At 44.7% G+C, this 16,175-nt stretch overlaps 1 protein-coding gene and 1 long non-coding RNA gene across 17 annotated transcripts in view; one reads left to right on the forward strand and one right to left on the reverse strand.

The window, feature by feature from the left end:
- The window catches only part of NUP214 (nucleoporin 214), an 81,040-nt gene that overhangs the window by 19,109 nt on the left and 45,756 nt on the right, over positions 1-16,175 (forward strand). For 13 of the 16 annotated variants that reach the window (XM_083721304.1, XM_083721293.1, XM_083721305.1 and 10 more), the window contains exons 13-22: positions 735-907; positions 2,096-2,187; positions 2,781-2,870; positions 3,112-3,261; positions 4,837-4,995; positions 8,474-8,577; positions 9,203-9,391; positions 12,771-12,853; positions 14,666-14,749; positions 15,561-15,809. In XM_083721304.1, the coding sequence (XP_083577430.1) occupies positions 735-907; positions 2,096-2,187; positions 2,781-2,870; positions 3,112-3,261; positions 4,837-4,995; positions 8,474-8,577; positions 9,203-9,391; positions 12,771-12,853; positions 14,666-14,749; positions 15,561-15,809 (1,373 nt within the window). The remainder of the gene's footprint in view (positions 1-734; positions 908-2,095; positions 2,188-2,780; positions 2,871-3,111; positions 3,262-4,836; positions 4,996-8,473; positions 8,578-9,202; positions 9,392-12,770; positions 12,854-14,665; positions 14,750-15,560; positions 15,810-16,175) is intronic. The other 3 variants (XM_083721296.1, XM_083721298.1, XM_083721297.1) reach the window with 1 other exon arrangement.
- LOC310836345 lies at positions 7,941-10,290 on the reverse strand. Its single transcript, XR_014560021.1, has 3 exons — positions 10,101-10,290; positions 9,051-9,528; positions 7,941-8,554 (listed from the first exon to the last, which is right to left on the reverse strand). It is a non-coding gene; the product is annotated as an uncharacterized lncRNA (long non-coding RNA).

Genomic DNA, 16,175 nt, shown 5'->3' on the forward strand with positions numbered 1-16,175 from the left:
TGCTTGTTCAGGGGGATGAGAGCTGTTAGGAGACCCAGAGTTCCTGGGAAGGAGGATTGACTCTTAAGCCACTCTGGAAATCATATCTCTGTGAGAGGGAATAGGAGTCTCCTAACCCATCGCTATGGTCTAAATCACAGAGCCTAGGGCTTGCTGATCAGAAGGTCGGCAGTTTGAATCCCTGCGGCGGGGTGAGCTCCCGTTGCTCAGTCCCTGCTCCTGCTAACCTAGCAGTTCAAAAGCACAAAGTGCATGTAGATAAATAGGTACTGCTCCGGGGGGAAGGTAAATGGTGTTTCTGTGCACTGCTCTGGTTTGCCAGAAGCGGCTTAGTCATGTTGGCCACATGACCCAGAAGCTGTATGCCGACTCCCTCAGGCAATAAAGCGAGATGAGCGCCGCAACCCCAGAGTTGTCCGCGACTGGATCCAACAGTCAGGGGCCCCATTACCTTTATCTTTAACTTATCTCAGCAGGCTTAACAAGCAACAGATCCCTGGGTTCTTTTGGAGAAGCCCTGACTATTGGTACTGCTTTAAATATATGGTGCAGCTATTTTTCAATACATTTGTGGACAGAAGTTTTCCACTGCTCTTGCAGAGTGCTGATGGCACAGGGTGTGACCAAGGGCTCACTGCATGCAGCTATGGGTAACAGTCACCTGCAAAAGGCCTGTACCATGAAGCTTCCTAGTCCCAAGAGCACGAATTCTTCTATTCTCCCTCCCTTCCCAGGTTCGCTGCTGCAGAATCTTCTACACCAGCTCCCAACAGCAGCCCAAACTCCAGTATGTTCTCCTTTTCACCTGCTGCAAAGCCTGTACCTGCTGGGACTCAGGTTCAGTCCACTGTGCTGGGCACTCCTCCTGCAGTGCCGATCAAGGCTTCCACCCCAGTCTCTTCAGCAGGTACATCCCCTCTCCCTTTCCCCCTTTTTCTCTGATAAAACCTCATATGTAGTTGTGACTGCATTACATGTGGATTAGTATGAGAAACAGGGATTGAGGACTATAAACTTTGTACAAAAATGTAAGTCTGGCACTTCAACATCCCACAGTGGTTAGTTCTTCTTGCTGAAGATGTCTATTTCTGCCACACAGATTTTATTTTATTTTTAACTGCCTGGCTGTGATCCCTCCTTTCTGGGATGGTCACATGTGTGCTTAGAGCTCTCTTTGCCACAGTGGTCTGCTCTTTCCACGACTCTGGTGCCTTCTTCCCTTCCATAATTTCATTACAAACCTCCATTAGTGGGTATATCAAATAGTCTTTCAATGTCTTATAATACTTGGAGGTAAGACCATCTGGCCCTGGAGATTTGCCCAGTTGCATGTTCTGAGTGGCTTCTTCAATCTCTTGTTGTGTTATTTTGTAGTTCAGGATAGTTCTATTTCGCAATGACAACCTTGGTAAACCATTCTTCTTTAAAAATTGTTCTATCTCCGATTCGTCTTGTGGCCCTTGTGTATATAGTTGCTTGAAATATCTCTGGAAGCACTTTCTGATCTCCACTTGGGTCTGCTCTTTCTTGCTAATTTCTGCCCACTGTTGCATCAGGCATTGGAGATTGGCGCTTACAGAATCTCTTGCTTCTTGGGGGGACGGGGGGACAACTTTCTTTATTCAGTTTAATTTAAAGTGTTTATTTACTGCAGAGCTTTCCATACTTTTCATGTTGGTGACACGCTTTTTAGACATGTATCATTTCACTACACAGTAATTCATTTTTTTACTAGCAAACTGGAGGTTAAACTAACCCTATTCCAGCACTGGGAGAAGCGTGGGGAGCATTTGCATGACACACCTACACACTGCAGCTGACACACCAATGCACCATAACACACAGTTTGGAGAGCTCTGATCTACTGCTTAATATTTCAAAAATCTCCTAAGCAGCATTTAGTCTAAACAAAACAAAACAAAACAAAACAGCATGTCATTAAAACTAAAACACAACCTTAAAAACAGCAATATGGAAACTACATAAAAACATATAAACTTAATTTTCCTGAAAGCAGATAGCCACACTTACCAAATCCTGTAATTTTTGAAATTCATGAGTCTGTGAGTCATTTTGTTTCTTTTTGGACTCTTAGTGGTGCGTCCTTCTCAGAGTGCTCCTCCAGCTTCCATGCTCCAGAAAACGGCCAAGATTGCCTCAGCTCTTTCAAAAGTGTGCTCTTCCCAGGTACGGTAATTAGAAGCTGACCTGTCTATTCTTGACAGGAACCATATTGTTCCATCTCAAAAACAAGGATCAAATCCGACAGAGTTTACTGCATGAACAAAGCTGCTTCTATCTCACACAGCTTCTCTCTGAAAGATTGAAGGAGTCTCTGAGCAGATTTGGGAAAGGGAGACATTCAGTTACATGGGTGAACCCCAAGAGTGTGCTCCTATGCATATTAGGTGGTTATTTAGGAAGGAAGACATTTTACCTGTGACTCCTGGTGGATATGTGTCTCGGGTGCCTAAACACTGTTGAGGGTGGGGTGGGGGTTGCGTAGGAGATTTTAGGGGGGCAGGTTTTAATTTTGGGGAGGCTTAATTTTTCTTGTCCTTGGTATTAATTTTTTGTACCATTATTGTCAGACCCACCCTTATAGACAAGCAAATTACAAATTTTATTTACTTGTGTTTCGCTTTCAACACACATACTCCCGCCTTCCTCCTTCTCTTCCTTTTACATATTCAGAAGTTTTCTTGTTTTATCTCTCATAGCAGAACATTTTAGTTCTAAAATTCCCCATCAAACAATAATAAAGCATTTGTGCCTTGCAGGGTCGGCAGCAACCACCCACTGCTGGGGTGGAGAAACAGACTCACCAGTGGAGTGATTCAGATCCTGTCATCATAGGAATCAGGGAGGAGGTGAGGCTTTCTGGAGCTATGATGTACTGTTCCTCCCCGGGTCACCTTTCTTTGAACCTGGACTCCATATGAAGTTGGCCTTCAACTCTCATCAATGGTCAGAGGATGATGGGAGTTGTAGTCCAACAACATCTGGTGGGCAACATGTTTGCTGTCCGTACTGTTCTTCTCCAACCTGAGCTCTCAACGGTTGGGTGTGTCGTCATTTAACATGCATGAACTACTGAACTTGTTCCTGTAGATTGCACATTTCCAGAAGGAGATGGAAGAGCTGAAAGGCAGGACAGCCAAAGTGGGCATCGAAGTGGGCACCGAGGAAGAGGAGGAGATGTTGAGGATGGAGTCAAATGACCTTCACACTTTCCTTCTGGAGATCAAAGAGACAACAGAGGTAAGAGGATTTGGGGGAGGATGTAGCCTCCAGTTGAGAACCAAGTTTTCCTTCATGCTCAATTATCTCAGTGTTGAGAGTGGGTTACTTGTTAGGTCCTGATTTTTACAAATTGAAGAACTTCTCATTCTGTTGACTGCATGGGACGATTATGGTGGTATTACTATTACTGAGACTGTGACATTTTCTGTGTAATCCTAACCATGTCTGCTCTGTTTGGTAGCCCTGGTAATTCAAGGTGGGTGTTGTATTCTTCATTGTGTGGTGTATATATTTTATTTTCAGCTTTGCCTGAAACAGTTGCCAAATCAGTATCATAAAGCACAGTGGTTTGAAATGGCCTTCTGATTCCTGCCCCACTCAAGTCCCACTTACAGTAGTTAGTTCACTCCATTTTTTCATAATTGAGTGTATGTTTTCATTTGCTGAAAACAATATGCTGTGCCTTAATAGGCCACTTTGACCTTGGCTGCGTGCCTCATGTATTTTCCTTATCAGATTGCACTCTTAAGGAGGAAGTTTGAAAGGGGGTTTGGTGCTCCTGAAGGAGACGTACTCTCTCCATTGTGTTGCCTCCGGTAAATAGGTTTGCTGGGTTTTGGGGAACCGTCCCACAAACCTTTTTTGAGCTAGAGACAAAAGTAAGATGACAGAAATGTGCATACAGCATAGTTCCATCTTCTGGTTAAAGAAGCTTAGCAGCATGTCTGAACTGATAACCATAATTTGTGACTGGCTTGGAAACCATGGTCTGAAGGCTGTTTGGGTTTTATTCTTTTGGCAAATCATATATATTTATTGAATGATTTTTAGCCACTTCTTGTTCAAACTTCTCAGAACGACTTTAGAGAAAAAACCCACAGCAAGCCACTTAAAAATTCCAGTGGGAATAAAATGTCTGGTTTTGAGCTAGGACTGAAAATAAAATAAAGACAGCATCAAGCAAATAGTTTGCCACAGTTGAAGCCTCTAGACCAGGGGAGGGTAGGCTTCCAAGATCTGCTGTTGCTTTTGCTAGAATCCCGATATTCAAACAGAACAGTTGCAAAAGGCACACACTTAAGGACAAATCCCTGGGCTTAGTTTTCTTTAATGTTGAGTACCAGAACTGAACGGCACCATCAGTCCTTCTCACCCAAATCCACCCTGGTTACCTTCTACCCAAAGCTTTCTTCATTTCAGTAATATATAATGGGGCATTGTTGCCACTGTTTTTCTATTTATGTTGGGGTTTTGTTTTTTTAAGTGCTCTGTTTTGTCTAATTAGTTTAGTTATGGTTATGGGGTAGCATACAGATGCCAAAAATTTAAAAAAGAAATGAATAGGGAACTGGGATGCAGACAGGCTTGTAGAAGCCTTGTGATTTGTTAGGTCCCACCACTCCTGCCCCTGAGATGTAGAATCCTGCTTCTGGCAACAGTTTGTGCTGCTGAACTGTGTTGTTGCCCCAGTATAGCTTTCTTCCAGACCTGATGAATTAACATGCCTGTGGAAAAGCCACATATGTGTTTTGTGACAAAGAGTTCCACCTACTTCCTGGTGGGTCTTCCTCTCCCTTTGTTCCTTTCTTGTAGTCCCTTCATGCAGACTTTAGCCTCTTGAAGACAAGCCTGCTGGAGGGGTTTGCAGGGCTGGAAGAAGCAAGACAGAAGGACAAGCGTGCTCACAACTCTGCGTATCTTCACCTGCTCTATAAGAGGCCTTTGGACCCCAAAAGTGAAGCTCAACTTCAGGTAGGATCCTTGATAGGGCAAGGGAGTCAGAGGTTTGGGAGCCAGGGGGGAATTATAAATGCCTGCTAGGGAGGCAGAGGAAGTTCCAAACCCCATGGTCCCTAGCCGTTAATGGGACCTGTTCCAATTTGAGATGTCACATAGGCTGCTCCAATCTCTAGCAAGCATTCCCTGCTGCTAGTTGCTCCCTTCTCAGAAGCGTGTTTGCTTGGAAATGTTTTGGTAAGAGCTTTGGACAGCATATATGAATCTCTTACCTCTTCCCCTCCTCTTTTTACTTCCCCAAGAGCCCTGTCAAGTAGATTAGACTGAGATATGGTGAGTGGCCCAAGGCAACCTTGTGAGTTTCATGTCTTTGGATATTAGAACCTGGGTTTCCCTAGTCTTGTAAAAGTAAAGGTAAAGGGACCCCTGACCATTAGGTCCAGTTCGTGACCGACTCTGAGGTTGTGGCGCTCATCTCGCTTTATTGGCCGAGGGAGCAGGCGTACAGCTTCCGGGTCATGTGTCCAACATGACTCAGCCACTTCTGGCGAACCAGAGCAGCAGACGGAAACGCCATTTACCTTCCCACCAGAGCGGTACCTATTTATATACTTGCACTTTGTGCTTTCGAACTGTTAGGTTGGCAGTAGTAGGGACCGAACAACGGGAGCTCACCCCATCACGGGGATTCGAACCGCCGACCGTCTGATCGGCAAGTCCTAGGCTCTGTGGTTTAACCCACAGCGCCACCCGCGCCCCTTTCTTAGTCTTAGTCAGTCTCTTTATCCAATACCCCAGGGCAGCTGTGTTTTGGTCCTTACAGCTGTTGGTGAACCACAACGGCCAGCACCCCTGATTATTGGCGAGGCTGGCTGAGACTCATGGAGTTGGAGTCCAACCACATCTGGAGAACCACAGGTTCTCCATTACACTGTACTGCTTTTCTGTGAATACATATGCAATTCCCCAGATTGGATGGAAACTATTTGTAGACTGGATTGTGTTTTGTGACTACCAGTTGACAGTCCCTATTATTTTTGCTAAAGTGGCCATGGCCCAGATGTAGAACATTTCCTTTGCATGCAGAAGGTCCCAACTTCAATCCCTGGCATCTCCAGGTAGAGTTGGGAGAGAACCCTGTCTGAAACTCTGGCGAAGTGTTCCAGTCAGTGTAGCCAATACTGAGCTAGTTGGACCAGTAGTTTGACTCAGTACAAGGCAGCTTCCTGTGTACATTGGCTGTTGATTCAGAACCATGAGGACTAGAATCTTCCTTATGTTTAGGGGAAAATCAATAGCCCAGTGGTAGAGCACCTGCTTTGCATTTAGGAAGTGCCAGATTGAGTCCCCGGCACATCCAAGTAGGGTTGGGAATGTTCCCTGCCTGAAACCCCTGAGAGCCACTGCCAGTCAGTGTAGACAGTACTGAGCTAGATGGAACAATGGCCTGACTCAGTTTAAGGCAGCTTCCTACGTTTCTGGGGTGAGCAATGCCTCCATTGTACGATTCTCTAAAGGGCAAATTGTTGGCCCGCTGGCCTAGAGGCTGTTCTTTAAGCCAATGTCATCTTCTCGACATTTTTCTTTGCTCCATCTTCAAACATGGAAGGCAAAGTTTTCGTAATGAAGTGCCAGTTTAATAATTCTAACCCAATTTTTATAAAGAAAAAGTGGGTTCATCATCGGGGATTGTTTTATCACCACAAAGTGCCGTGCTGCTCAATGTGATGATTTACAAGGACTTGAGCTGCTGCAGTTAATTTCACGGATGGGGAGGCTGGAAGCCAAATGGGCTTGTAAATGCTGGGTTGCTGCAGGAAGTTCCTGCCAATGTGCAAAAAGGTTTTTTCGAACGAGAGACTTCACCTCACTCTGCTTGCGCTTCTCCTCCCCTGGGGTGTCAGAAGTTAAACAAGCTATTTCTCCCCTGTCGTGCTGAACTGTAAAATATTGAACTGAGCCTTGGCTGGTATTGTGTAATTGACACAGCATGGATGCATGAGGATAATGTGGGATGCGACCTCTGAGCAGGAACCATAATTAAAGCAGTACCTTAGAAGGCTGAATGTAAGGTCAGGGTGTTAGTTAATCTCTTATTGCCCTTGGGTGATAACTCCTTTGCCATAAGAAGAGCCCTGCTGGATCAGGCCAAAGGCCTACCTTCTCCAGCCTCCTGTTCTTACAGTGCCACAGTGGGAAGCCCAGAAGCAAGACTGGAGTGCAGCTGCGCTGTCCCTACTTGCAATTCCCAGCAACTGATGGTCAGAGGCATACTGCCTCTTTTTTTGCTATAAGGAATTAAAATAGAGGAAAGGTGGATAGCATTTCTCTCTCTCTTTTGACAATGCTCTTCAAAATAGCAACACATCTTTGCCGAAAGCAGCTGCCATCTCTCCCTACAAGTGTAGCAGCCAGCAAATCAATATCTTCCGCAGCCCTGCTGAGCTCTGAAGCCAGTGGAACAAGCACATTCATTAAACTAAAGAAGCCTTTTTGGGGACAATTTTCAATCATTCATGCACACCAGTTGAGGCTCCCAACAGGCCCCCTGCAGGCAATAATCATCTTCCCCAAATGCCACATCTAAATTAAAATAGGGCATTGAGTCAATGTTGCTTGAATAAACATGTGGATCTAGATCTGTAACGTGATACAGATAAGCAGAATCTGGCTGGATTCGACTGAAGGCCTGTCTGGCCCAGCATCCTTTTCTCACAGTGGCCAATCAGATGCCTCTTTGGAGCAAGTGAACAGCAACAGCCCTTTCCACTTCGGCCCCATTTTCTTGAAACCACTTCCATCATTAAATAACCCTTTTCAGTATACAAAATGCTTGAAGGTTCACTTTGCCCTCCCGGCACCACTGTGAGTTAGGCTTGAGACAGGTCTAGGCATGCAGCAGACTGAGGTGCAGGCTGAGGGAGGGCAGATCTGGTTTACATAAATCAAGAAAGACACCCTGATTTTCCCAAATTCATCCTTTATTTCTGCAAACTGCTTTGTACTCTACTATGGTACATCAAGCCCTCTAACAATGCCTTTCCCCAAATCCCAGCCAACCTGCCTTTCTCCAAAAGCTCCAGCGCCTTCCAGTGATTGGCTAGCTCCAGATGTGAAGCTACAAGTTTCCGACTGGACTATTTTAGTATCCTCAGGCTGCCCAATCACCAATAAGGCTAAAGTCGGGTCAGAGAAGATAGAAATGTTTTTAAATAAATGCCTTCTCTAAGGTTGTTTGCACTAATTCTTTGGTTATTTATTCATCCTGCCCCACCTTTCCTCAACTGGGTGCTGGAAGCCTCATTGAAATCTAGATAGATCACAGTCTGTTATTAACTACAGAAGGAAACCAAATCAGTATGGTTGTAAACTCTTGATAATCTTAATAATTTCTGAAACACACACACACACACACACACACACACACACTTGTATAGTGTCCTGAGTGGATTAAAAACGATTCTAAATTCCCCACCCTCTTTTTTCTGGGCAGGAAATCCGGCGCTTACACCAGTACGTGAAATTTGCTGTTCAGGATGTGAATGATGTCCTGGATTTGGAGTGGGATCGGCACCTGGAACAGCAAAAAAAGCAGAAGTGAGTTTTCAAGCTTACTTCTTAGCTAAGTGATACTCAAAAAGCCAAGTGTCTTCAAATATCATAGTGCGGTTTGCAACATAAAGACACAAATATCTAGCATGATAACAAATGCCAGTTGGTGCAGCAGTAAAACTGCTGGCACATTTTCAAAGCTAAGCAGAGTCCCGTTTCAGGTTTCAAATTGGATGAGGGGACTGACTGGGTTGAGATTCTTGCATTGCAGGGAGTTGAACCAGATGACCCCCTGGGTCCCTTCCGGTTCCTCAGTTCTACAATTCGATGGTATCAAAATGAAACAAAACCCCAGTTCTTATAAGAAAAGCCCTTCTGGTTTATGCCAATGGTCCATCCTGTTCTCACGGTGGCCGACCAGATGCTGTAGAACACCGATAAGCAGCATTCAAGGACACGAGCACTCCCTTCCTGCGGTCTCCATCTGCAGAGATTTGAAGCGTTATTCTCTGACCTACCATTTACAATCTGCATTTGTGCTTTAACTATTTTAATATATGACATTCTTTAAATGTTTGCATTGTTTTGTTGTATTTTTCTCTGTTCTTTTGCCTCTCTCTCTCTCTCTCCCGGTTGAAATTTGGTTTCTGGTTTTTCCTTTTCCAAATAGGCACTTACTGGTACCTGAGCGTGAGACTCTCTTCAATGCCCTCACCAATAACCGGGAGATTATTGACCAGCAGCTGAAACGGCTGAAGAATTTGGTGGGCAGCCTGCAGGAGCTCCGCTTGTACAATCAGACGCCACGGTGGAGCCTATCCACTACCACCTCTTCCAGCAGCAGCAGCAGCATACAAAGGTGGGCATTGCTCAAGAAACTCCCCAAGCAGCTTTGCTTTCCCACTCTGCAGTGCATTGGTTCGTCTGAGTGCTGGGTCCAAAGCTTTGCCAAAGAAGGAGCATTGTGTCAGACCTTAGTTTTGCTCAGCATAGACACTGAAAAGAATGAAGATGACTAAGTTAGGCCCATTAATTTCAAGAGGTTTACTATTTGAGTTGAACACAATCCATTGAAATTAATGGATCTATGTTGGTCATGTCTGTTAATTTCAGTGGGTCTAATGTTCGATGTAAGCCACATTTTCCTTCCTTGTGTTTGGGTCTAGATGGGATGGAAAGCTTGTGTGTGTGAGTGTGTATACATACTTTTTTAAAACAGCATGTATCTAGTGCTTAAAGCCCCAAAGGGTGCTATGAATTACAGAGAACTTGGCAGTGGGACAAACTAAGTAGGCTTTTGAGCTTTCAGGGGTTGTGGACTGAAACAGATACGTGTGTTGAGCCATGTTCCACCCCCACCACTCACACACTCCTCCAACCCATCATCAGCCCCATCCAGCTTTGTGTGTGTGTTTAATATCATTGAGTAAACATTTTCTGAAAATCTTTTCCTATGTTCAGTTTGAATAACAGTGATTTTTAGTCCGTGGATTCTGTTAGAAACTGTATCCCACCATCCTTTATACTGAGCACAGTCGTACGTGTTTACATGTCTAGAAGCTGCTTACCTTTGCCCAGGGGGCTTTGAGTTGCTCAAATTTCACCACCACCTTCCCCATCCCCAAGTACCACATTCTGTACTATGGGAATCCCCTCCCCACAAAGAAGAACATATCACGGTGGGTTTTATGGTGGGTAAGGGACTCAAGTTAGAGGGGAAGGAGATGGAAAAGTCAATTCCATGGGCAGATTCCACTTACGGAACTTGGAATCCAACCTCTTGTAACTGATAATGCAGATGGATCTTCTTGTCCTACCGGCCAGTTTAGTTTTCCTCAAAGGAACATGCCTGTAAACACTAATTTCCTGTAAGTTGCTTCCTTTTCTTTCCCCATATGTACTTCAATGTCTAAATAGAATAGCATAGTGGTTAAGAGCTGTGAGCTAAAAAATGGTCCCTCTCTACTCAATATTTACAGTAGCTGAGTTCACTGGAAGCCAGCCTACATAAAGAGTTCTTATAAAACAGATGGCGGGGGACCTTTGGCCCTCCAAATGTGGTTGAACTACAGCTACCGTCCACCCCTGGCCAATAGCCCAGGTGTGGTGGGAGTCATTGTTCAGAACATCTTGAGGATCAAAGATTCCCTACTGTTTTATATATATATAAAATCTACGAAAGCAAATATATATATATATATATATATATATATTTGCTTTCGTAGAGGTAAGATATATATAAAAACAGTAAATGCTCGTAGATGCAGCTCTATTTATGGGAAAACTGAAGTGGTTGTTTCAGACTTTGGATGCTTGGATGTGGGGGCAGCCATGGTAGCAGCCCCCATTTCCCTCTGTTGAAGGACAGAGCTCAGTGTGTGCATGCCATGTGGCCTGTCTTGTATCCCCTACCTAGAGGTTTTCAACCTTTTTGTGTCCACGGCTGCCTTGACCGATTACGTTCTTTCTGCAGCACCCCTGTGGGGCTCAGGAGCCCAGTTATGTCACCCCTTGCCTGAAGGGCTATCATCCTCTTTCCCAAAACACGCTTCCTTGTGGAGTGTTCCTTCAGCCTCCTCTCCCCTCTCCTTGGGAGTCCTCCAGGCAGCTGCCACCACTGGCCCTAGTCTCTGAACTCCCCCCCCCCCCCCCCGCAGCCTCCCACTTGTCTCTTGATACAATACGATACGATACTCTTTATTGTCATTGTCCCATACAGAACAACAAAATTGAAAAATCTACATAAGACATTCAAAACCCAACAAGCCTGCTATCCCAGCTATCCCAACCTGGTTAGCCCCCTAAAAACTCTGATGCCCCGTTTTTTAATACAATATACTCGCATACAGACTCCTTACAAAGCGTTTAAAACCAAAATCACATTTGGGTAGAAACTGTTTCTCAGCCAGCTAGTCCTAGTCTTTATAACCCTGTACCTTATTCCAGAAGGCAGAAGCTGAAAGAGATCATTTCCGGGGTGCGCACTATCATGCGCTATCTCTGCAGCTTTCTTATGGCACTTGGAAGAATAGATTTGATCCAAGGTGGGAAGAGTGCACCCAGTTATTCTCTCTGTAGTCTTTACAACCCTGGAACAGCATTGTTTCTTCCCTGACTGTGCAGCTCCCAAACCACAAACACAGACCATAAATTAATACACTCTCCACAGTACAATGGTACAATGGTACCATTCCCAACAGCAAGGGCTGGCTGGCTGGGCTCCCTCACCCGCTTGTTTGCTTACTCTGAGGCCACTTCAGCTTCTGGCAACCAGCCCCACGCCCCACCCCCTGGCCAGCCCCAGAGGCACTATTTGCCTGGAGAGCTTGTAGCCAGGGCTGCTGCAACAAACAGCTGTGCAAGCTTTTGGGATGCAGAGATGTGAGAGGGCATCAGGAGGGGGAGAGGGACGGAGGCCAGTGTTTCGCCTGACTGTCATTCAAGGCACCCCAGGGTGCCACAGTACACTGGTTGAGAACCACTGGCCTAACCTGCTTCCCACAATTGCAGTGGAGCCTTCTTTTCCTACTAACCATCACAGGAGGATGCTGTCCTATCACTTTGGAAATTCTTGTTTAATGAAACCAGACAGGTGTCTTTACTATTCCCTTTTCAGTGCCTATTTTTGGTTTAGGTAAGCTTGTCCAGACACATAGAAACAGGAATTTAAAAAATATTTAAAATCCACAATAAGAAGAAAAAACACACATTAAAATTAATGTTGACATTCTGTCTATCTTGTCTTTCATAGGGCAAGCATCTCCAAATGTTCAGATGTTGACATGTTTTAATCCTAATTTAATTGCTAATGTTATTTCTTTTAAAAGGTTTTAAAAGGAAGAGCTTTGATAAGCATTTCTGCAGATGCCCCTGGTTTGTATAAGAACTAAAATCGTATAGCAGTGTATAAAAATTTAGCTAAAATTGGTATTCAGCCAAGCTGCATTCCAGGTAGAGCTGTTGAAATTTATCTAAATCAGCCATGTCCATTAATTTTGATGGGTATACTCTAAGTAGGACTAATGTTGGGTTCATCCCCATAAATATTTTAGTTTTGCCTTTAGCTAATTTTAAGTTGCTGAGACCATGTTTCTGCCGTGGCTCGTTGCTGTGCCAAGAATCCGACGTTAGTTGTGCTTTTTGAGTTCTTCAGAAACAGTAAATAGGGTCTGATTGATGCCTGGCTTCTTCTTTTTTCCTTTCCTTCCCTGCTGCTTTTCTAACTCTCATCAACTCAGCCTTGACAGTGAGCTGGAGAGCCTAAGTAACGCCTTGACAAAAGCTACTCTTCAACCTTCCACCAGAACTTCAAAATCACCAGGTAGTGACTACATTGGTCTGTTGTCATGTCCTTGTGTAGTGCTAATGTGTGTGGGTTTGTTTTCTGTGTAACAAGCACACTTTAGGGGATTCATTGCACAGAGATAATAATTGGTCTTGATTACTGTATAATAATTTATCAAGGTTTTGTACATCACAGTAAACCACACTATGACTTACGATAGGTGTGGAGAACCTTATGGCCCTCCACATGTTGTTGAACTACAACTCCCATCAGTCCCAACCAGCATGCAGGATCCCAGGGAGGAGCTCACACCTGTTCCACTCCCCTTTTAGCTCAGCATAGTGTGGCACCTTGGCAACTGATTGTGGTAAAGGAAGAGCATCCCAAATCGCAATCCTGGGCTCAGAATGCAAGCTGAGCCAGCCCTTGACCTAAAAAGACTAGCAAAGCAACTGCGATCTCCTCTGCAGGAGCCAGCAAGTTCATGCTAAACCATGGTTTGTCTTAGTGTTAACATTTGAACCCAACCACTGTATGAAATTATAACAAAATTTTGTCTAGCTTGAATCGCTTCTTCGAGCCTCAACCCTGCTTTTTTCCTGCACAGTGAAGCTATAAAACAAGTTAGAATATAGTCACAGCAATAAAAATGTAGATGGAGCAGCTACAGTATTGTCCATAAAACAACTGCTTTTGTGTGCTAAGTGTGAAGTAAAAAACCAAAACCAAAACCCTAACTTCACAAGGTTTCAGAAATCCACCATGAAGATTCTACCAGCATCTTTAAGACTGGGCTGGGTGACTGATGAGGACTCGTTTTTCTTCTGGTTTGATGGTGATGTAATAAAGCAAATGAGGAAATGAACAAAACATTGTATGCAGCTAAATTCTACTTGGAGTGGACTCAAGGTAGCCATGTTCATTAATTTCCGAGGATCTACTCTGAGTAGGTCTAACATTACATACAACCCCCCCCCCCCCGCAAGAATATTTTTTCATCCGTATTTTATTTCTTATGATTAACTGTTACAAATACTTCATATGAGGAGAGCTACAAGGCTAGCATGCGTAACTTGTCAGGTTGAGGGAAGCTGTTCTCAGTGAAGGAGGGAGTCCATGGCGGTTGCTACTGGTTTCAAATCCATGGGCTGGCTTTCAGGTTAATTTGATAAAGTGTTCCCAGTACATCTGGGAAACTGAGTTCAACAAGCTGCACTATGTGTAACTAGCAATTTGGTATCTCCTAACATTTAATTTAGGATGCGGGTGGCGCTGTGGGTAAAACCTCAGCGCCTAGGACTTGCCGATCGCATGGTTGGCGGTTCGAATCCCCGCGGCGGGGTGCGCTCCCGTCGTTTGGTCCCAGCGCCTGCCAACCTAGCAGTTTGAAAGCACCCCCGGGTGCAAGTAGATAAATAGGGACCACTTACCAGCGGGAAGGTAAATGGTGTTCCGTGTGCTGCGCTGGCTCGCCAGATGCAGCTTGTCACGCTGGCCACGTGACCCGGAAGTGTCTGCGGACAGCGCTGGCTCCCTGCCTATAGAGTGAGATGAGCGCACAACCCTAGAGTCTGTCAAGACTGGCCCGTACGGGCAGGGGTACCTTTACCTTTAACATTTAATTTACTCCTGCTCAGAGTAAATGTATTGAAATAGTAGGGCATGACTTACTTCAGTCCATTACTTTTAAATGGATCTGCTCTAGAACTCTGTTGGCTAGAAACCTTTGTCTTTTTTTTTATTTCATGGATGTAAGGATTTGCAATTGAAACTGAATGCCTGCAGGATTATAAGGGTCCATACTGGCAGTGCTTGATAAAATAATCACGCTTCTTGCTTCTCTTCTAGCCAAACTGTCCCCTGTGAAGCAGGCCCAGCTGAGGAATTTGCTTTCTAAGAGGAAGGTGCCGCCCGTAAGGACAACTGCACCAGGTATCCTCTGGGACTTGAAAATAACTTCATCACTTGGCAAAGTTGTTTTTCCAACTGTCTGCTCCCCCTGACACACAGACACACACAATAGCCTGCCTTTGCCATTAGATGGAGCCAGCTGCAAAGCATTGCAATATATTCCTCTCCTCTTCAAGGGGTCCTTCTGTTCAGGGTAGCCATGCCTTCCTCCTCTACTAGCTGTAAGGGGCTCTATCAGACCAATTCACCACCCAACACATTTTGTATATTTCTTTTTTAATTGACAACTTGGCATTCTGTAGCTCCACTGACCATGCTTGGTTTTTATTGGCCTGCTTTTGGGGGGGCTCCCCTTTGGGAGTTGTTGGGGTGTTGTTGTTTTTGTCCTTCTACAATCCTTGGGATTTCCTTGAGTATGCTGTTGCCTCCCTCCTGTTTCCAAGTGCTTGTTTCCATTTTAAATTAATCTAAAGCTGCTTGCACACTGCACATTTTAAACATGCACCCTCCCTCAAAGCAGCATGAGAACTATGGTTTACCCCTTGGAGCTAGAATTCTCAGCAACCTTAAGCTACAGGTCCCATGATTCTTTGGGGGAAGCTATGTGCTTTAAATGTATTGGCAGTGTATGCAGTCTAAGCCAATTTTAATCTTGGTGTTGCTGGGTCAGAGCAAAGGCACCTCAAGATATCAGAGTGCCAATATCCCGTCACATCTTGTTCCATGACTCTTCCTTCTGAAATACCACCCACCCCCTCAAAGCTACTGCATAAGCTTCCAAATCAGGAAGGCTTCCTGTTGCTCTCATCCCCTCTTTGCCTTATGATTTCAGCCAACCTCTCCCAGTCAGCCTTCCTGTCCTTGAGATACGATGAAGATTTGGATGATGTTAGCTCCACGTCTTCCATTGCCCAGTCCCTGGAGAATGAGGATGTTCAAGCCGCAGATCCAGAGGAAGAGGAGGTTGCCCCAATCCAAGTTCTCCGGCATGCCCCCGTTGTCCGAACCCCCTCAATTCAGCCTGGTCTAATGATACAGCCCCTCCCTCATGGCAAACCCCACATCCCAATGGGCACTTTGAGTGAGTAGACTATAGAATGCACATCTTTCTCATTTTGTGTTTCATTTTGCAGGACTTTTGTTTGTCAGTTTTGTTGGGAGACCAGGTGCTGAGTTGAGATGAGATGACTAGATGCTGGGGAAACAATTGTAGAAATCTCAAGATTGTAGCAGGATTAAAATAAACTGCAGAAAGGAAAGTGTAAAGTGTAAAACGAAAACCTGCTGGAGGGAGGGAGGGAAGTCCGCGCTTGGTAGAGCGATGAAAAAACAAGTGGGTATAAGATTATGGAACTTTATTGTATTTGTTTTGTTTGTTTGATTTATGCTAAAGAAAATTAATAAAAATGCATTTAAAAAAGAAGAGATGACTAGATGCTGAACTGAG

This window comes from Podarcis gaigeae (genome assembly GCF_964106915.1).
Source record: "Podarcis gaigeae genome assembly, chromosome: Z".
Classification (NCBI taxonomy): Eukaryota; Metazoa; Chordata; class Lepidosauria; order Squamata; family Lacertidae; genus Podarcis; species Podarcis gaigeae.